The sequence below is a fragment of the Musca domestica genome, unplaced genomic scaffold, assembly GCF_030504385.1.
Source record: "Musca domestica strain aabys unplaced genomic scaffold, Musca_domestica.polishedcontigs.V.1.1 3, whole genome shotgun sequence".
In the NCBI taxonomy this organism is placed as follows: domain Eukaryota; kingdom Metazoa; phylum Arthropoda; class Insecta; order Diptera; family Muscidae; genus Musca; species Musca domestica.
In genome coordinates this window covers 12,368,104-12,388,344 of record NW_026712299.1, presented here as the reverse complement: position 1 = coordinate 12,388,344, position 20,241 = coordinate 12,368,104, and the positions used below count along the sequence as shown (strand labels likewise).

Below are 20,241 nucleotides of genomic sequence, written 5' to 3'. Positions count from 1 at the left end.
AAGGCCTTAAAAAGTTTGACCAGAGAACGAATTTGGAAATTTTCAAAAAATTAAAATCCGTTAAAAAATCTGTTAAAATCTTAAAAATACCGAATGTAGCCGTTATATTAAGTCTATACGACGAGGTGGATCTGTATAGGCAACTTTTGTCATACGCCATTACAATATTCAAATACCAAATTTAAAACCCAGTGAATAATGTCGCTAAAATCGTCAAAATGCCGAATATGGGGAAGTACTGTTATGTGAGGGCTATACAGGGTTGCCCATATTCGACGGACCCATGTTGGGTTTGGGCCCATTCCAATCGACGAGGCTTGTCCGCAGGCAACATTCCATGGTAGAAGAATATAGGTAGATGCGTCGACACAGCTGCTGGGACAATGAACTGTCAAACCAATTTTGGAATTGAAAATGTTGAATGAAAAATTATTTAAATTTGTAAAGATTGTTGAAAAACGCGAATTATAATAGCCTCCGAATGACGTAGTATAAGAAAACATATAAAGATCTACTTATAATTGAAAATACATTTAAATTTTTTTTGACATATCAATGTTCCCAAGCGTTGATGCATCTACCTGTATTCTTCTGCCATGCAACATTCTATACCAAAACGTGGACCTATATGACCCATTTTTAATACCAAAAGTCCTGCAGACATAATATACATTTTAGTAAAATTTTATCAATCTACTTCATTTCGTTCGGAAACTAGAGTGATTTCCACAGACGGACAGACGTACGGACATCGCTAAATCGACATAGAATTTTATGCTAATCAAGAATATATTTACTTTGCGCGGTCTAAAATGCCTATTTCGAGGTGTTGCAAAAGGAATGACAAACTTAATATGAAAAACCTTTTGATCTCTGTTTCTACATTCCCACATTTACAAAATTCAATTCTTTGAAAATTATTATTATTTATTTTTTTATTTATTTATTTATTTATTTTTTTTTTTTTAATTTCAAACATGGTTTTTTACAACGCATTTTATTATTATGTTCCTATTTAGACATATTTTCTATCCAACTTAGTTCTCTACTAGTAGTTCCAGGTGTCATCTAGTTTAAGTTTTGACACACGTCGAGTACCAAGTAAGTTCAATTGTTTACATTTTCTAATATAACGGTAAAAAGAATATGAAAAAGAATAAACGTCAACATTTTAGAATTACCTACAATAACTCTTTTTTGTTATGTTCTTTGTTAAACATTAACTATCTTTGTCTTCATAAAAATAAAATTATTTAAAATAAATTAAATCGCTCAATATTTGCTATGGAGTTACGAAGTTCGCGTAGTCGCAATGAGTATAAAGAACTGCAATTGACTCTAAATGGTAAGTAGAACAAATTCAAATAGGTTTTCAAAATAATTCAAGAGATTCACATTAGGAATGGGCTTCTATGAAGAGGGTATGGAGCTACAAGAAATGCGTCAAATATTAGATGCCCTAAATCAGTCGGTGACTGATGGAGAAACTCAATTTTTGGACGATGACATGGAGAGGGCAATAAGGGTAAGGTATTCAAAAATAAATAAATATTTTTTTTAATTTATGCCCCTTCATTTATTGCGAATTCATATGCAGGAAAGTGAAATGGATTTCATGCCAGCTAATAATGGTGGATTGTGGAACTCAACAATGTTGAGGTAGGAATGAAATAAATACATTAACTCAGTTATTCCCTAAAAACCCAATACCTACACGACAAAGGGCTGTTAAATGTTTCTAACAACTGTACTGCTAAAACGAATACAAATTTATTTTGTAATAGTTTGGAATTTTATTTCTCGTTTACATATTTGTCATTTTTCAGAACACAAGTCACCTCTTCTCCGTGCAGTAGCCCCGATATACCATCACAACAAATTGTTGTCCACGCGGAGGTGCATCATCCCTTAGATTGGAGTCCACAATATCCGGAAGAAGAACGTTTGCGGCGTAAACGTTTAGCCTCAGAGACTGGAAGTCACAATGAGGCAATACAACCGTTTATAAAACGTATTAATCCAACTGGATGCTCTCCCACAAAACCCAAAGAAACGAATGAACCCAACAATAACAATGAAATGGTTAACCATTTAAATGCATCTAATAATTCTTCGCATGGACATATCGAAATTGTTGGGCCCGTATCGATGAGAGGACCTTGTAATGATTCTGGTGTCATCTCACCGCATGAGGTCAGCAATGCAACGCCATCCTCTTCTCCAGAAAATAACACCAATAGTGGTAACGAATCGACAATAAATGGCTCTTCATCGTCGACTAATAACAGTCACATCGTATTGGGTCCAATATCAGCACGTCGTCCCATCAATGATTCCGGAGTAATGGTAAATAATGAACCTGAGAATCATAATGCATCGGAATCGTCTTGGAATTTTAATGATAGTTCCAATAGTGTGCGTGCATATTTTCAAAGTAATGTTTCAATGCAATTACGAAATGTTTACGCCACCGACGACGATGATGATTTGGAACATTCCGAGCCGTCAATGTAATTGGCGAATTTGTTTTAAATAATTTTATGCATACATATACATATATTTATTACAATTGTTATCGTTTATATAAAGATTGAAGTGAAATATTAAAATTTACATTCTGTTTTCTTAATTAATTTTTTTAAGATGATGATGATGATTTTAAAGCTGATGCTGGTTTACATCATATAACATCAGGATTAAATTTTTAGAGATTCAATACTTACTTACCATTATATCTTCAATACTTACCCAGAAAATTCTTTAATTTAAAAATATATCAAAATTTTTTGACGAAAAAATTATAGATACATATTTCTGAAAGTTCTAATACTAATAATAATACAAGGTATTTTTAATTTAAATAAATATATATTTTTATTTAATCTTTTATAAACATATAAACATCCATTTTTCATAATTCACACGAAACTAATCTCTTAATATAAATAACCCTTCATTTAGAGTGTTTGCATTCTCATGAGAGAGGAAATCAAAACAGCTGATTAGAAATAAACAATTCCCTTTGATGCTGTTTGGCTTGTAAACAAACAACGTTTTTCAAGAACTATAAAAAATTAAAATTCATTTATTTACAATTTTCTTCAAAAATGTTATTCGACGAAAGATTAGTTGAGCTTGTCGAGAAGAATGATATACTATACAATAGAAACAATAAATGTTACTTGAGTATTTCATTAAAGAAAAAGGTATGGGAGAATATTGCCAAACAAATGCGGGCGTCAGGTAAGCAGATTTTAGATGACTCCACATTATACCTTTCTTATATTTGGCTTATTAAACGACTAATTCAAACTATTTGCTTTAGAGGAGGACGTGGTAAAACGCTATCGTGAGCTGCGGGATCGCTATGTACGCTCCAAACGCCTGGAGATGTTAAGTGGTGAAAAACAGCCCGTTGCTCCCATTGTTCAGCGCTTGAACTTTCTGGCGCCACACATATTTAATAAAAAGTGAGTTATTTAAGAACCTTTCTACAAAATTTGACTTATTACTTTACTTACAGAAGTAACGCAAAAGTGACATGGAAGGGAGATGTCCCAGTTACAACACCTGCACTACAAAGATCACAAGAAACCTCAAAATTGCCAATGTGTGAAGAAACATCAAATAGTTTATTTGACACATCCTGTGCTTCATCAAATTCCGGTATATTTAAAAAGAACCCCAATAGAAGTAATATAAAGCAGGAACCACATTGGAATGATTTAGATGAGCTGACACAAAGTGACTGTGAAAGTGATAATGATATTTCAAACAATACTGAATCCGATGATGAAGCGTTTCATCAGGCAGTAAATACATTTAAGGACCTTTGTAAAACCCAAGAAAAATTAAACGATACGAATTGTGCTATTGACGGTTTCATCCACATGATAATGTCCATCATTGAGAATATGAGTCCGGCGAAACGCACCAAGGCTATGTTAAAAGTCATAGAAATTTTAATGAAAATAAAACAGGAAAATGATTGAAATAAGAGCAACTCTAGCAAGGAGCGAAAAAAATCACGGAATAATAGTTTGGAGAACTAGAACATTTGAAAACAAAAAAAACTTTTATTACAAAAGAGAGATAGGTGAAAAAATCATCATTGAAAGTGCAATAACAGCATTGTGTTTAAAGTCAAAGAAGTAGTCCAGAAGTAGAATGTAACTGCTTTCAAAATACGTCAATTTGGATGAAAAATTCATGATTTTTACAAAGACGTTATGTGGATATAAAGCATTCTCTTTCGTGGTTTGACATTGTCTTCTACAAAAGTCCTTGGAGATGGGTAAAACGCATTTGTTAAAATTATTTTCAGAAATGTGTGAAGCAATAGAAAATCCGCTTGCACTTATCAGAAAAATCAGATGTTGAAATGCGAAAGAAATGGAAAGACCCTTTCTTGAATAGGTGAAGTGCTTCAAAAGAAGCTGAGTAAGTAACTCTTCATTCTGAACTCATTGAACTTAATTTACCTGGGTTCGTGCGAACCATTACTGATCAATTGCATCGTTAGTGGCATAACAAAAGGGGAAGAATATATAACGTATAATATAATTTATTTCGAGACCCGTCTCGGTCATATAGAGTTATTGAAAGATTTTTCGTTAATTACAATAACTAAAGCCTCTTAAGCTTTCTTCACAGATAAGCACAGTTATATAGGAGCTAGTAAAAAAACATGGTCTAAAGCAGTCCCTTTGATTTGCAGACTTCGTTTTCTGTCTCCAAGGCCTAACTTTCCCCCTAATTAAACATAACCGTAGACTTTTATTAAAAGACATTTATTATATACATCATTCATGCCCTTCACGATAGAAATATTCCATTAATGTATTTCTCAAATCACTCGCTTCTGGACTAGATTCGCCAACATATTCCACAATAGATTCTAAATGTGAACGATATTGTATCGATTCAACGCTAACCCATGCGGTGCTTTCATCCACATTATGAGGAAGTTCAGCATTAACAGTTCCATCAGCATTATGCCATCGATCTCCACCATTTATCATTACAAAATTATACAAAACGATACATGCCATAACAATGGATTCACAGTTCAGAGGCGCCAAATCAAAGGTCGTTAGCAAAATTTTCCACATTGAACTCAACATTATAAATGTATTTTCTGTAACACTTTGCCCCTGTGATAGCCGATAATTGAAATACAATTCTTTGTCATTGGTAGTACTGCCTTCAAAGGGTCGCATCAAATTTGTTCTCAGCGGGAATGATGAATCTCCTATATAGTAATAGGGAAAATCTGTCGAAGCATCATCGCCCAATAGGCCATTTGGTGGCAAAGGTAATGTATTGTTAATAATACCTTTGGCAAACGTTGATTGATGAGATTCCACTGTAAAATAATTGGGAATATAAAACATATTTTAACCAAAATTTGTTTTAAGTTTTTTTTTACCTGTAACAGTGGCTGAGCGTATAATATGGTTCGCATCACATGCTGCCATTATAACCAAACTATTTATGTTTGTCAAATTTAATTCCTCTAATATAATTTTTCTTGGCTTCTTGAGGACAATATGTTTGCCATCAACAACACCAACGCTAAAATAAAGGAAGCCAAATGTTAAAAAAATAGAAAAAATATAAAATAGAGAATACCCACCAGTTTGGCAATTGCCTTGTGGCTTTAAATTCCTCTGCAATCTGAATGTATTCCTCAGAAGTGGGTTCCCTTAGGTAAATGGGACTGAGATTTTCATAAAGTATTTCACAAGTCTCCAACACCAAATTACGCACGGTTGTTTTGCCTAGTTTATAATGCTTTGCAATAACTTCAAAGGGTGTTCCATGGGCCAAGTATCTAGAAAAAGTAAAAAAAATAATAATGGAAAAAATTCGTCTAACTGCAAACTACTTACAAAAGCGTTATGGATAATCTCTCTTCTGGAAATACGTGCTGTGCTCGTTTACGCATTGCCTTAAACGTTAATTTTAGTAACTTTTCAAACAGATCCTTTTTCATGCGTGTCAATATCAGAAATTGTTCCTCATTATGCTTTTTCACCTCAAGAAAAACACGCCCAAAGAAACCTTCTTGATAACGATTTAGATTCTCGGGTCTAACTTTGAAAAGTCGAGTACGTGGCCTTTTCTCCTTGACCGTCTGGTCTTCGTCGTTATCATCAGTCTGGCCCCTTCTTCGGCGTCGACGCTGTCTCTTTTCAGGTTCTCGTTTTAGTAGTGTGTTATCTGGAGGGAACTCCTCGATTTCTTCTGCATTTACTTCATAGCAAATTTCAACATCATCCTGACAAAGATCATCATTAAATTCTTCAACAGATTCCAATAATACTTCATGCTCTTGGCCATCGGGGGGACATACATCGTAGTAAATCTCGTCACCATCGTCATGAATTTCTTGACACTCATATTTGGTTTCTTGCTCTTGTTCAGCGTTGTCAGTCTCCACAGCACCACCCAATACTACATGTCGTTGCTCGCCATTTACTTCAAAGGCTATGGCGTATTGATATTCTTCTTCATCTTCGACATAGGGATCAGCCACAACTTGTGGCTTTTCTTCATAGACCAATTGTCCATCTTGTAGAAACTCACCATCTTCCTCATCCGAAAGCCTTTCTGTTTCTCCCAATATTTCATTAAATTGTTCCTGTTCCTCTTGCGGATCAGTGGAATATGTTTTGTATTCTTCGTGGTTTATTTCTATAATTGGCGGCTGTGTTTGTTGGATCTTTTCGTCATGTTCCTTCTCCTTCTGAAAGTCATTTGCCAATTTAATTGCGGCATTAGTTGTTTGATGATGTTTTCTATTGACAATCTGTGTTGGGGCGGCAGCAATTGTCCTTGTTTCCTGTCGTTTTCTTTTAAGTTTTCGATACGATTTACAAAGTTTTAAAAAACTTAAAATTGCAAACAGATCTTCGACTTCGGTGTCCATTTTTTCCAAGAAGATTGTTTATTTAAGACGTTCCCAACGATAGAAGTAAGAAGACAAAAAGAAAGCCTCATAAAAAAAAAACTTAAAAACTAAAAGAAAGTAAAATCACTGAGTAAATCTGTTGTTTACGAATGTGTGTAATGCATAACAGTGAAGAATGAAACATGAGGAAAACGCACTGATTTCGCTCATTAAATGAGCCGAGGGACTAGCCTCGAAAGTGGTGTAAAAACGACTTCTTCACGTATCATGATATTGTTCCATTAACAGTGACGTAAATTGATCGACAAATGGCAAGTTTTAGGGAAATTTCTACGAAAAATATAAAAGAACGCAAAACACAAGTTATAAACGATGGTAGTCAAATAAATATTTTATTTGCATTTAACAAATTATAAGCAAACAAAAGACAAAGGTATCTGTAATAATTAAAAAAATATGCATGGACGGGGTACAATAAAAAGTAATAGGTATGTGCAGCGTCGGTAAGGCTGGAAATACATAAAGAGCATATTTGGCTGGCTTAAGTCATCGGCTGGCTTCTTCGTAAATGAACAAAGGAGTTTTAGGTTGACCTAGTTCGATTTTGGCCCTAGGCTCCTTTGTTCATTTCCGAAGAAGCCAGCCGATGACTTAAGCCAGCCAAATAAGCGCTTTATGTATTCCCAGCTTAAATGCTTCATTCAGAGACTTTTGGACTATTGTGTTCATCCTAGGAAGAATAAAATTGTTGGTGATATGAGAGAGAGGGAAGAATACTTTAGAGAAAAAAGAATAGTTATCTGGGTGGTCTGCATACACAGGAAATGATTTTAGCAAAATTATTAATGATGATGCGATCTATGGCTTAAGCTGGAAAAACATAAAGCGCTTATTTGGCTGGCTTAAGTCATCGGCTGGCTTCTTCGGAAATGAACAAAGGAGCCTAGGGCCAAAATCGAACTAGGTCAACCTAAACCTCCTTTGTTCATTTCCGAAGAAGCCAGCCGATGACTTAAGCCAGCCAGATAAGCGCTTTATGTATTTCCAGCTTTAGGCATTAGTATTTGACAGATCACGTGGGATTTCAGACATGGTGTCAAAGAGAAAGATGCTCAGTATGCTTTGACATTTCATCATGAATAGACTTACTAACGAGCAACGCTTGCAAATCATTGAATTTTATTACCAAAATCAGTGTTCGGTTCGAAATGTGTTTCGCGCTTTACGTCCGATTTATGGTCTACATAATCGACCAAGTGAGCAAACAATTAATGCGATTGTGACCAAGTTTCGCACTCAGTTTACTTTATTGGACATTAAACCAACCACACGAATGCGTACAGTGCGTACAGAAGAGAATAATGCGTCTGTTTCTGAGAGTGTTGCTGAAGACCGTGAAATGTCGATTCGTCGCCGTTCGCAGCAATTGAGTTTGTGTTATTCGACCACATGGAAGATTTTACGCAAAGATCTTAGTGTAAAACCGTATAAAATACAGCTCGTGCAAGAACTGAAGCCGAACGATCTGCCACAACGTCGAATTTTCAGTGAATGGGCCCTAGAAAAGTTGGCAGAAAATCCGCTTTTTTATCGACAAATTTTGTTCAGCGGTGAGACTTATTTCTGGTTGAATGGCTACGTAAATAAGCAAAATTGCCACATTTGGAGTGAAGAGCAACCAGAAGCCGTTCAAGAACTGCCCATGCATCCCGAAAAATGCACTGTTTGGTGTGGTTTGTACGCTGGTGGAATCATTGGACCGTATTTTTTCAAAGATGCTGTTGGACGCAACGTTACGGTGAATGGCGATCGCTATCGTTCGATGCTAACAAACTTTTTGTTGCCAAAAATGGAAGAACTGAACTTGGTTGACATGTGGTTTCAACAAGATGGCGCTACATGCCACACAGCTCGCGATTCTATGGCCATTTTGAGGGAAAACTTCGGAGAACAATTCATCTCAAGAAATGGACCGGTAAGTTGGCCACCAAGATCATGCGATTTGACGCCTTTAGACTATTTTTTGTGGGGCTACGTCAAGTCTAAAGTCTACAGAAATAAGCCAGCAACTATTCCAGCTTTGGAAGACAACATTTCCGAAGAAATTCGGGCTATTCCGGCCGAAATGCTCGAAAAAGTTGCCCAAAATTGGACTTTCCGAATGGACCACCTAAGACGCAGCCGCGGTCAACATTTAAATGAAATTATCTTCAAAAAGTAAATGTCATGGACCAATCTAACGTTTCAAATAAAGAACCGATGAGATTTTGCAAATCTTAACAAATCACTCTTTAGGTGTTCAATTTCACATAGCCTACTTGAACTTTACACAGAGTCTACAGGGTGAGATGAAAAAACTGCAACCGACTTCATACTGATGTCATTTCTAAGCCACTCTTCCGACAGCTGTTCAAATTTTTCCAGTGATGGCTCATTATATTGCTTACAAGCGTACAAAAGCATTTTTGTGAGATTTTTCCAGAAAAAATGTTTCTTTTGATGTAATGCAAGCGTGATTTCTTTATATTTAGCTGGAAAACCACAAGTGGCTATCGTTAGAGCACTCCAGAATTTAAATGTGAGTATATCTTTTACAGTGATACTGGCAGCGTAGTTCGATGTCAAGGAAATGGGCGGAAGAAAACAGCAACATCAACAGAAATGGTTCGAAAAGTAAAGAAGGAACTTGATCGGAACCCGCGTCACAGTAGCCGAAAAATGGCTCGTGAGCTGAGCATATCGCAATATACCATTCGCCAAATATTGAAAAATGAGCTTACCCCGATTGAAATTCCTAAAAGTGCAAGAACTTACACCGCAACAGAAAGAAAATAGACTCAAAAGAGCTAAACAGTTACTTCGCTTGGCCGAAAGTGGTGAACTGCCGAATTTGGTTTTCTCCGATGAGAAAACATTCGTTGTCCAGCCGTTTGTAAACAAACAAAATGATCGTGTTTATTTGCCAAAGGTCAGCTGAAAATGTGCACCTTCGGTTGGACACCAAACTCAAGCGCCGCCAAGGCCGATGGTCGCTCTAAGCTCGTATTAATCGACCGTGGCATCAGAATAATATAGCGAAAATATTTCGAGGGTTAATAAAGCCTTTGGCACGCGAACATTTTGGCCGCAGACCTTGGACATTCCAACGGGACTCATCACCATCGCACTCAGCATGCGCCGCCCAAGAATGGTTACAAAATGAGATTCCTCGCTTGCTTCTAGCGCACAATGATTACCGAAATCTCCGCATACCAATCTGTTGGACTATTTTGTCTGGAGTAGTTTGAAAAACAAGGTTGACCGGGAATAGACCAAAATACCGCAGAGCAACATTCGGACAGCGTGTGGCGGTTTCATTGGCCGTTTGAAGGCCATAATTCGTGACCAATTCGAATAAATTTAAATTTTTTTTAAAATTTGATACCATTTCCGATATTTTTGCTTTTATTCAATAAAATATAAAAAATTTAAAAATTATGGCATTTGACATTGTTGCAGTTTTTTATCTCACCCTGTACTGTAATCAGGAATATTGTTAACCCATCTTGAGGTCAGAAATCTGATACTGCAGATGTAGATGGGCATACCTTTTTAAAAGTACAAGATTAGACATTAAAATTATATTATTAACAAGTTGTTTTCTTTTATTTACATATCATTATTTATAACTTAACTTATTTCAAAAACTTCATTCGACGTTTCAACCGCCGATCCATCGTGATAGAAATAATCAGCTAATGCGGATCTTAACTCGAGGGCACTGTTAATAGAATCATTGCCAAATTTCGATATAGCTTGCATAGTAGGATGAAATTGTACATTTTCTGCATTAATCCACGCTGTATTCTCATCATAGTTGTGTGACATTTCAAGATTAATTGTACCATCCGAATTATACCATCGATTATCTTCATGTTGCATTATAAAATTATACAAAACAATGCTAGCCAATACAATAGATTCGCAATTTATGGGAGCTATATCGAATGTGGTAAGCAGCACTTTCCACATTGATGTTAGCATGTGAAAGGCATTCTCCATTACTGTATGGCCAAGTGATAACTTGTAGTTGAAGAAAATCTCTTTATCATCTAATGTTGTGGAATCAAAAGGGACCATTACATTTGATTTGATTGAAAATGTTGAATCGCCAATAAAATAGTAGGGGAAATCCTGGGATGAATTCTCGTCCAGGGGGCCATTTGGAGGTAAGGGCAATGTGTTATTCATTATTCCCTTGGTAAATGTTGATTGATGAGGTTCCACTGGAAATATAAGAAACTAATTTTAGAGAAGTTCTAAACAAGGATAATATAATTTTACCTGTAACTGTGGCCGAACGAAATACATGTTTGGCATCACATGCTGCCATTATAACCAGGCTATTAAGTGACGTTAGATTATATTGCTCCAATATTGTGCTTCTTGGTTTCTTTATGTTAATGTGTCTACCTCCGATTACTCCAACACTGTAGACATGATTTGGAAAATAAAATCTTTACAACGGAATGGGAAAAAGTCATTCGGCATTGACTTACCAATTAGGCAGTTTCCAAAGAGCATTAAAACCTTGAGCAATTTTTAAATATTCTTCCGAGGTTGGTTCTTTCAGGTACATTGATCCCAAAAACCCATTGATGACCTCACATGTTTCCAGAATGGCACAACGTATTGTTGTCTTTCCCAATTTATAGTGTTTGGCAATCACGTCCATGGGTGTACCATGAGCCAAATGTCTGTAGGATGAGAAAGGCATTTACATAATATTAGAATATCCTAGATCTTATCAGATTTTCATTAATCAAAATTCCACTTACATCAGTGTGAATGATAGTTTCTCCTCTGGGAATATATTCACCTTAAGCCGATTAAGAGATTTAAACATAATTTTCACCAGTTTATCGAATGTTGTCCTTTTCATTCGTGTTAGCAATTGGAATTGTTCTTCATTATCGGTTTTCAATTTGACAAAAACTCTTCTGAAGAAACCCTCTTGCTGGCGATTTAGATTTTCCGGATTAGCTCTACAGGTTCTTATGCGCGGTTTCTTTTCTTTGGGTTGTAATTCCTCCTCAAATTCGCCGTTTGGCCCACGTTTTCGGCGACGGCGACGGCGCCGTTTCTTTCTTGTTACATCTTGCTCAATATCCTCTTGGCAGGCTATATTTTCTTCTTGACAGCCTATATCTTCTTCTATATGATCGTTGGCATCTATTTCATAAGCAATTTCACCATGTTCATTATACACATTCTCATTTATCTCCCCGGCGCTTTCAATTATATATTCCTGTCCCTCGGAGCACAACTCGTAACGTACCTCGTTAGCTTCTTTATCACCTTGAAATTCATATTTGGCATTTGCATCGACACCAGTCTCCACAATAATATGCTCTCCGTTCACTTCATACGAAATTTCATATTGGCAATTTTGTTCCACACTATATGGACCATTGTTCTCCACCATAGTTTCTGGAAGTGTAGTTGGTTTTTGCTCTACCGTAATAGTATTTTGAACTGCTGTTGTTGCTGGTTTGTCTTCAACGGAAGACGTTAGAAATTCAGTTTCATTGTATTGAGCGACTTCCTCTGCATCACTGTGCTTATCATCGACTAGTTGTATAATTGACTCATAAAATTCCTCATCATCTTTTTGGGGAGTACTGGGAATTGCCTTTAAATCTTGTCCAGCTTTTGTTATATCTTTATTGTACGTTCGTGATTCCTGGGTTGTTGGTAGTACCGGTGATGGAACCTTGTTGGAATTTTCTTGCCGGGAAATTTTGATGTTTTGATCTTTCTTCTCAGCGCACTGTTTGAGATATATTGATTTGATCTTTTTTGCTTTGAGTCTTTTGTACATTTTATAGAGTTTCATAAAACTAAGTAAAATAAATAAATCATCGGCTCCCTCTTCCATTTTGTATGTTTTATTTATTAAAATTTAGAAACTAAATTTGCGTTTTATTTATTTTTGGTTTGTTTATATTGTTGTCGTGTAAATACGGCTTCCACCAGCCATATGCAATCACCAATTCAAAGTCGTTGGCGTATAACGTAATTATACACTTCACAATAAAAAGGAGCTATATTAATGTAAAATCAAATCAAATTGTATATAATTTGGAATGAGTCTGACAGAAGCGGGCATAGCTTCGGGACTGTATTTCTGTAGTTTTACGAAGCTGTTCTACGTCCTTATTGTACCATGGCCCATGGTAGAAAAATATAGGTAGATGCATGGTACAATGATATCAAGGTAGGGCTATGATACCATATGATTTCACTTTTTTTATTTTCTTGGCTTAATATGTCATCTTTATTTGTTTATGTATGTGTTTTCTTTTCAATAACAAAAAAATTGTTCAGAAAACATTCAAATTCGATGATTTCAAAATGTTTATTTCATCATATGCATCGACAAAATCTAGAGTTTTTATAGCGAAATAATCCTTTAGAGATATATAGAACCTGGTTTTGAAAAGAAGTGTTGACCTTTCATTCAGTTTTCGCAGTTTTCAATTATTTATTCAAAATAAATGCAACAAGTTGTTTGATTTTGTTATTGTTTTGATACTATTTCTGACATTACAAGCCAAACAGGTAGACCTCTATACTTGCAATTTTTTCAAAGTTGACCTACCTTCTCTTCATTGTACCATGGGTAGATGCATGGTACAATGAAGAGAAGGTAGGTCAACTTTGAAAAAATTGCAAGTATAGAAGTCTACCTGTTTGGCTTGTAATGTCAGAAATAGTATCAAAACCATAACAAAATCAAGCAACTTGTTGCATTTATTTTGAATAAATAATTGAAAACCGCGAAAACTGAATGAAAGGTCAACACTTCTTTTCAAAACCATGTTCTATATATCTCTAAAGGATTATTTCGCTACAAAAACTCTAGATTTTGTCGATGCATACGATGAAATAAACATTTTGAAAACATCCGAATTGAATGTTTTCTGAACAATGTTTTTGTTATCGAAAAGAAAACACATACATAAACAAATAAAGATGACATTTTAAGCCAAGAAAATAAAAAAATTGAAATCATATGGTATCATAGCCCTACCTTGATATCATTGTACCATGGGTAGATGCATCAACGTTTGAGAAGATTAATATGTAAAAATTTTCAAAATGTTTTGTCAAAAATAAGTGGAAAGGTACTTCTAAGCCGTAATTGGCACACATACACATTATGCGATTTACAGAGCAACGTCTTTTAGAAAAAAGAATTGTCATGTAAACCTTTCAAATCTGATGTAAACATACTATAACATAATCTGATGTAAACATACTATAACATCTTTGTAAGTAAAAATTCCCCTAATGAACCAAAGGAACTAATATGAACTAACCTTTTGCATCTAGATCCTCTCGTTCCATTTAATGAACAGAATTGTTTTGCTTCAAAGGTATCCTCAACCAGTTGAGATATTTTGCCTCAAATAAAAAGGGAAAACAGCCACTAAAGTATAGCTTGGAAATGTATGACGACGCAAAATTAATTGAACTATTAAAAGCCAATGATGTGCTTTACAACAGAGATCATCCCCTGGCGAAAACCGAGCATAAGAAAGTTGTTTGGGAAGAGATTGCAGAAGAGATGGGTTTACCCGGTAAGTTTAATGACAAAAAAAAACCCCAAAAGATGTTGATTTAACACAATAATTTTGACTATTACAGTTGATCGAGTCATAAAACGTTATCGTGGTCTGCGGGATCGCTTTGTTCGATATAAACGTTCGTTACTAACAAAAGGACCTGAAAATAACTACGATCATGCCACTATGGAAAAAATGGAGTTCCTAACACCATTTATATACATCAAGTAAGTAATGTGAACATAAAATTATGATCCCAGTGCTCTTACTTATCTTTATAATTACAGATCAAATGGTGGCAAAATTACCTGGGAAGACTCCGAAACCAGTTTATGTATTTCCTCAGATCCGCTCAAAATGCGAACATCGACAATGGATTATGACATATCAGATGAAGATAATTACAATGAAACAAGATCACCTAAGCGTCGTTCACGATCAAAACGTAAAAAAAGAGAAGAATCTCCATTTCATAGCCAAGATGATGAGGAATACATTCCACCTGCTAAAAATCGAAGGACAAAAGAGGAAAAAGCAAATAAAACGAAATCGATTGGTCGTCCTGCAAAGAAAACAGCAACAACAACAGATTATACAGAGCTTCATAGTGTCGCAAGATTCGATTCTTCGGATGACATTGACTATAACGAGGATTCTGATGATGCATTCTGTGATGCTGTTAAAAGTTTTGTCACACTATGCCAATCAGGCGAAAAGTTAAAAGAAAATAAAGCTTTACATGGATTTTGCCAAATGATTATAGCAACAATATCCGAAATGAGCATACCGAAACAATCCAAAGCAATGACACTAGTAACACAGGCAGTAATGGAAATGAAAATGGAAGATTTATGTTAAAAATGAATCGTAGTTATATAATACATGTAGATAATAGGAAATATGTAGATTTCTCATATTTGAATGCAGCATAAATAAAGTCGCATGTTAGGCCCGTAGTTTAGTTCGGATTGTTTTTTTTTAATTTTGTAGCACTAGAAGTTTACATTCACCCAATATGATACTTTAATTTGATAAGTAATGAAGTATTATGTCCTGACCGAAACCAAACACAAAATGTATTTTACAACAATTAGTAGGCGTGATGAATATCGACCTATGTATAGGTGAAAGTCCTACCGTACCCAATAAACATTTAATTGAAAATATTGTAACGGTGTATTTTTTTATCAATTGGAAAGGATCTCATTAAGTACATAGAAGCATCCACTCGAAATATGTATATTGTTGCAATCAGAAGAATAAAATCGACCTGTGACGAACATTTCGGGGCTGAGTTATACATATAAAAATAAAGTACATAATTTTAAAATATGAATTATTCCTATAAAATTGTCTGCATTCCTCATTAATTTTCATTCATGTCGGGTAAATATGAAAATTTATTTAAAATAATGCATGGCTAGATAATGTATATATGCAAGGGGTTTATATTATTTAAAAAAAAAAACAACATAGTACAAATAAGGACATCATATCAAATTAAATGTTTTTAATATCCTTATTACAAAGTCGAAGGAATATTATAGGAAAAACCTTGAACATGTTCACTATAAATTTAAATTATAGTTGTTTTTATTGAAAACAGTATTCATATGTGTCTAATTACTTTTAATTCAAAGCTTAATCAAGAAAAAAAGTACAGCAAAAACAATTTAATAATTTGCATCCTTCAGAATACAATATCTATTTGAGTCTATTTTATAAAAATAATGACGTTAACATTCCCTATTCTTCTGGTTCCATTTTAATTTTTAGCACAGCTTCGGTAACACACAACATCGCTTTGGTCTGTTTAGTTTCACTCATATCGGCTAGTGTAGATATGATCATTTGACGAAAACCTTGCAGGGCACCATCCTTTTGGCGTTCTTCTCTTGCCTTGCACACTCGATGAAAACTTTGAATTGCCTCACTAAACTCCTCATCAATATTTCTTAAACTCGAGTTAGTAGATTTTTTACCCGTTTGAAGTGATTTGGTTTCCGATTTTCTTTTGAGGCGATTAGATGTGCCATTATCATTGTTAATTACAATGGTAGATGCCTTTTTGTCTTCACAGGATTTTTCATGTAGGGAAATTGGAATTTCTGCAACTGTTTCTAATTCATCTTCACATTGCAATGGATCCATTGAATCTTCATCGCTATCGCTTCGTAGCGACACTTTTTGTTGGGGTGTACTACATTGGGCTCGTGTTCTCCTAGTTCTGAAAGAATAGTTGCATATTTAAGAAAGATGTGTTTGTAACTTTAATCGATTAGGTTGTTTTCACTTACGTATTATCACAGGGGGAACTTGAATCCATATCACTTGGCACCCTTACATATTGTTTTCGTCTCATTCTGCAAAGATGGCCCACAAATTATTTATAAACAAATGTATGAGTGTACATGATATACTTACTTTCTGCTAAATATGTGGGGATTAAGAAATTCCATTTTATCCATTACGGGTAGATAACATCTTGCCTCGCCGGTGCTTTCCAATAGACGCTTATAACGTGTATAACGATCTCGCAGATTGTGATAACGTCTTATAATAAGTTGGACATCTATTGCAAAGTAAAACTAAATTACATAGTCTTAAATTCTTAAGACATTTGTTCCATTTATTACCCGGTATATCTAATTCTTCGGCTATTTCGGCATAAGCCTCCTCCTTCTTATTAACATCCTTATAGTATGGATGAAATCGATTGTAGAGTACATCACGCTCTTCCACCAGCTTCATTAATTTGTCATCATCCATAACGGTTTCGAGTCAGTAGTTTATTTGAATTGGAAACGTAATGAAATGCGCCAAAATCTCTCTTTATTACCTTACAAACAACGTTACAGTAATCAAATTATTACTTTTTGTTACAGTAAAACTAAATTTGTATCTTTTGCCAGCAACCACAGACGCTTCGTGCGTTGCTTTATTTATGTATAAGTATTTGTTTGTGCCTATCAGCTGTATGTTTACGGCGTCGATACGTTTATGTCGTGACATAAGTTCAAGTAGTGGCAATGTGGCCGCTACGTACTGTTGTACGGACGTATACCGTACAGTGACGTATTAATGAACGTACCGTTTAATATATGTAATAATGGTTAACTAATCACATACAGCAACAAAGGACACAAATAGAAGCGCTATTTGCTCAAAAAGAAGAATCGTCTTCTAGGGAATCCAGGACTTCTTAAAAATATTCTTAATTAATTACCCAAGTGCAATGGATGATATCATATGTTGTTCTGTTGCAGAACCCTTCAAGTTAAAAAGTTACAAGCGAGGCCTCTCAGCCCTAATGATACCAAAAGAGTATTGCTTGGCGCTTGATGACGGCAATGTATACAAACGGATCTAAGAGGAAAGAAGTCCTCCGATCAACATCACGTTAATTTAAGATTTGCGAGCTAGTGCAAGAGATTGTAAATGACACAACAGTCCCATGGTTATATGTAGCAATCAAACGACACTCAGATCGTCCACCAAAAACCAAAAAGGCATTAATGTCCGCAAAACGGCATTACTAATGGCATGTAACTTCGTTAATTTTGTGATATTTTCATATGGGGTGTTTTTTTCTTCACATTTAATGGAACGAATTAGCTAGGAGATTCTTAGTCAACTGATGAGACTGCCAAGTAAAAAATTTGCTACTGCTTTGATCGTTTTAAAAGGGCCTATTTCAAAAGGGATGGTTGCAGGGAGCAATTGGCGACCAGATGATAGGTTCCAGGGCAGTCTGGCAATCGAACTGGCGACGATGGCAAGTAATATATAGAGCTTTACTACCAGTCACTGTAGGATCAAATCTCTAACGTAAAAACAAAAAGACCTTAGTCTACACCACTGCCGACTTTGTGAATAAAAGGAGAAGCACTTCAACTCTGCAGGTGCCATACGTGTTAAGATTTAGATGGGTTCGACACTGCATAGAAAGGTAGTTAAATAAGCTTTTAAGGAAATAAGGAAATTAGTGCAGGATAGAAACTGAACATTTTTCATTGCTAGAACATCATTTGCATCTTATAGTTATATATTGGAGGTATAGATACAATTATTTCTGAATATGAGTTATATAATTTTACATTGGAGCAAACATTGGTGCTTCTGCATTTCTATAGGCCTATGTCGCTGGAGAACATTGCCTCCAGATACATTAAGTTATTTCAACATTTTTGGTGAATAATTTTTTCCTGTCACACCTGCTTTGCGCTAAATAAAACTTGTTGAATGCCAATTAAATTGAAAACTAAATTTCATTAAATTAAATGAAATAATCAACACAATGTTCCTTATAGAATATCAAACAATCTTACTAAGTAATAATTATAAACTACGTCAATTCATTATAATGTTTATGCTTTCTTCAATCTTCTTCCTCCATTCGGATGCGCATAACCAACTCCGTAACACGCATCATTGCTTTGGTTTGTTTGCTGGCACTCATGCCGGCTATGGTCGCCATAATCATTTGACCAAAACCATGTAAGGCCTCATTTTCTTGTCTTTCTTCACGGGCCCGGCACATTTTCTTAAATGTGCCCAATGCCTCACGAAATGCTTCATCAGCCTCTGTATTATTGTTATTACTGTGGGTATTTGTTGGACTATCGCGGGTGCTAGGGCCGGCATAAGAAGTGTTGGCCTTTCGTTTGACACCAGAACTCGTTTGATTTGGTCGCTCTGGTGACGATGAATACTGCATTTCCATGTAAGCGTCCGATTCATCGGGTACTGGTGATATTGAAGAGACTATGACTTGATTCGATGATGTATTGCTCTCTTCTTTGGTTGGGCCAGTCCAGGTAACTTTTTCACCATTTGTACTGAAATTATACTGCTATGTAAGGACTTTTTCAAATAAGTTAAAATGATTTCAACTTACTTTTTAACAAATACATGTGGTGTCAGGAATTCCATTCTATCCACAATGGGTGAGCGATATTTATTTTCCGAGCCAGTTAGCATCTCAACACGTTTATAGCGTACAAATCGATCCCTTAGGACTCGATAGCGTTTAACCAAGTCATCCACTATAAATTGAAGAGAAACCAACTATTAGTGACAGTAGAATATCCAAATTTTAGTTAAAATATCTTACCCGGTGTACCCATTTCGGCTGCAATTTTATTCCACACTTTCCTCTTTCTTTCATAGCTGTGGTTGTACGGGTGTGCCTTGTTGTAAATAATATCATTGGCCTCTACCAAATCCAATAACCTATCGTCATTCATGCCGTCAAAATACATCCGACTTGTTTTTAATTTTATTTATCGTTATTATTTTTTCTTGGATTATTTCAAAGCGCCAGCAACCAAGTATCCTAGAACGTTTTTACTAACCCACCAAAGTGGTTTTGCTTTGGTACAGTTCAACAGCAAAATCCAAACAGTATATTTTGTATAGAAATTCAGAAAGACGCTACGTCTGGTCTAATTATCTACACACACACGATGCTAGTAATCGTTTCATCACCATTGAAAGAAGTTTGCTTCACGACAGATACGTAATGCAGTGCCATTGTTTGAACGAGTATGGGTACTTGTTATTCACTGTATCGTAGCGTATGGCGTGTATACAAATTGTAAATAGTGATTTTTTAGGAAAGGAAAAGTGATATTACAGTAACGAAAAGTCTTCGAAAAAGAAAAAAAAAATAATTTATAAAAATGCATGAAATCATTCCTGAATTGATAGTATGGTCAATAT

At 35.3% G+C, this 20,241-nt stretch overlaps 7 protein-coding genes across 8 annotated transcripts; 3 read left to right on the top strand and 4 right to left on the bottom strand.

Moving 5' to 3' along the window:
* The first annotated feature begins 1,183 nt into the window (after positions 1-1,183).
* Positions 1,184-2,613, top strand: LOC105261623 (GATA zinc finger domain-containing protein 11). Its single transcript, XM_011292888.3, has 4 exons — positions 1,184-1,345; positions 1,401-1,525; positions 1,598-1,659; positions 1,827-2,613. Exons 1-4 carry the CDS (start codon positions 1,285-1,287, stop codon positions 2,512-2,514), a joined length of 936 nt encoding a protein of 311 aa, XP_011291190.1. The 5' UTR covers positions 1,184-1,284; the 3' UTR covers positions 2,515-2,613.
* Positions 2,614-3,009: 396 nt separating this feature from the next.
* Positions 3,010-4,056, top strand: LOC101890588 (uncharacterized). The gene is made up of 3 exons (XM_005180268.4): positions 3,010-3,243; positions 3,326-3,470; positions 3,524-4,056. The coding sequence occupies exons 1-3, from the start codon at positions 3,108-3,110 to the stop codon at positions 3,990-3,992; spliced, it is 750 nt and encodes a 249-aa protein (XP_005180325.1). The 5' UTR covers positions 3,010-3,107; the 3' UTR covers positions 3,993-4,056.
* Positions 4,057-4,771: 715 nt separating this feature from the next.
* Positions 4,772-7,089, bottom strand: LOC101890759 (uncharacterized). Its single transcript, XM_005180269.4, has 4 exons — positions 5,892-7,089; positions 5,636-5,833; positions 5,429-5,574; positions 4,772-5,365 (listed from the first exon to the last, which is right to left on the bottom strand). Exons 1-4 carry the CDS (start codon positions 6,929-6,931, stop codon positions 4,803-4,805), a joined length of 1,947 nt encoding a protein of 648 aa, XP_005180326.1. The 5' UTR covers positions 6,932-7,089; the 3' UTR covers positions 4,772-4,802.
* Positions 7,090-10,346: 3,257 nt separating this feature from the next.
* On the bottom strand, positions 10,347-12,934 carry LOC101890932 (uncharacterized). Its single transcript, XM_020035650.2, has 5 exons — positions 11,731-12,934; positions 11,452-11,649; positions 11,237-11,382; positions 10,588-11,178; positions 10,347-10,500 (listed from the first exon to the last, which is right to left on the bottom strand). Exons 1-5 carry the CDS (start codon positions 12,828-12,830, stop codon positions 10,421-10,423), a joined length of 2,115 nt encoding a protein of 704 aa, XP_019891209.2. The 5' UTR covers positions 12,831-12,934; the 3' UTR covers positions 10,347-10,420.
* A 1,361-nt stretch (positions 12,935-14,295) lies between these two features.
* Positions 14,296-15,686, top strand: LOC101890081 (uncharacterized). The gene is made up of 3 exons (XM_005180265.4): positions 14,296-14,535; positions 14,603-14,747; positions 14,808-15,686. Exons 1-3 carry the CDS (start codon positions 14,403-14,405, stop codon positions 15,376-15,378), a joined length of 849 nt encoding a protein of 282 aa, XP_005180322.1. The 5' UTR covers positions 14,296-14,402; the 3' UTR covers positions 15,379-15,686.
* Positions 15,687-16,095: 409 nt separating this feature from the next.
* LOC101891104 (uncharacterized) lies at positions 16,096-17,490 on the bottom strand. Of its 2 annotated transcripts, none has more exons than XM_059124636.1 (4): positions 17,157-17,490; positions 16,945-17,092; positions 16,818-16,883; positions 16,096-16,741 (listed from the first exon to the last, which is right to left on the bottom strand). In XM_059124636.1, exons 1-4 carry the CDS (start codon positions 17,287-17,289, stop codon positions 16,267-16,269), a joined length of 822 nt encoding a protein of 273 aa, XP_058980619.1. In that variant the 5' UTR covers positions 17,290-17,490; the 3' UTR covers positions 16,096-16,266. The 2 variants fall into 2 exon arrangements, with proteins under 2 accessions (XP_058980619.1, XP_005180328.3); XM_005180271.4 differs by having other exon boundaries at positions 16,096-16,747; positions 17,157-17,489.
* A 1,279-nt stretch (positions 17,491-18,769) lies between these two features.
* On the bottom strand, positions 18,770-20,016 carry LOC131800551 (transcription factor Adf-1-like). The gene is made up of 3 exons (XM_059124637.1): positions 19,634-20,016; positions 19,418-19,565; positions 18,770-19,358 (listed from the first exon to the last, which is right to left on the bottom strand). The coding sequence occupies exons 1-3, from the start codon at positions 19,779-19,781 to the stop codon at positions 18,899-18,901; spliced, it is 756 nt and encodes a 251-aa protein (XP_058980620.1). The 5' UTR covers positions 19,782-20,016; the 3' UTR covers positions 18,770-18,898.
* Between the last annotated feature and the right edge of the window lie 225 nt (positions 20,017-20,241).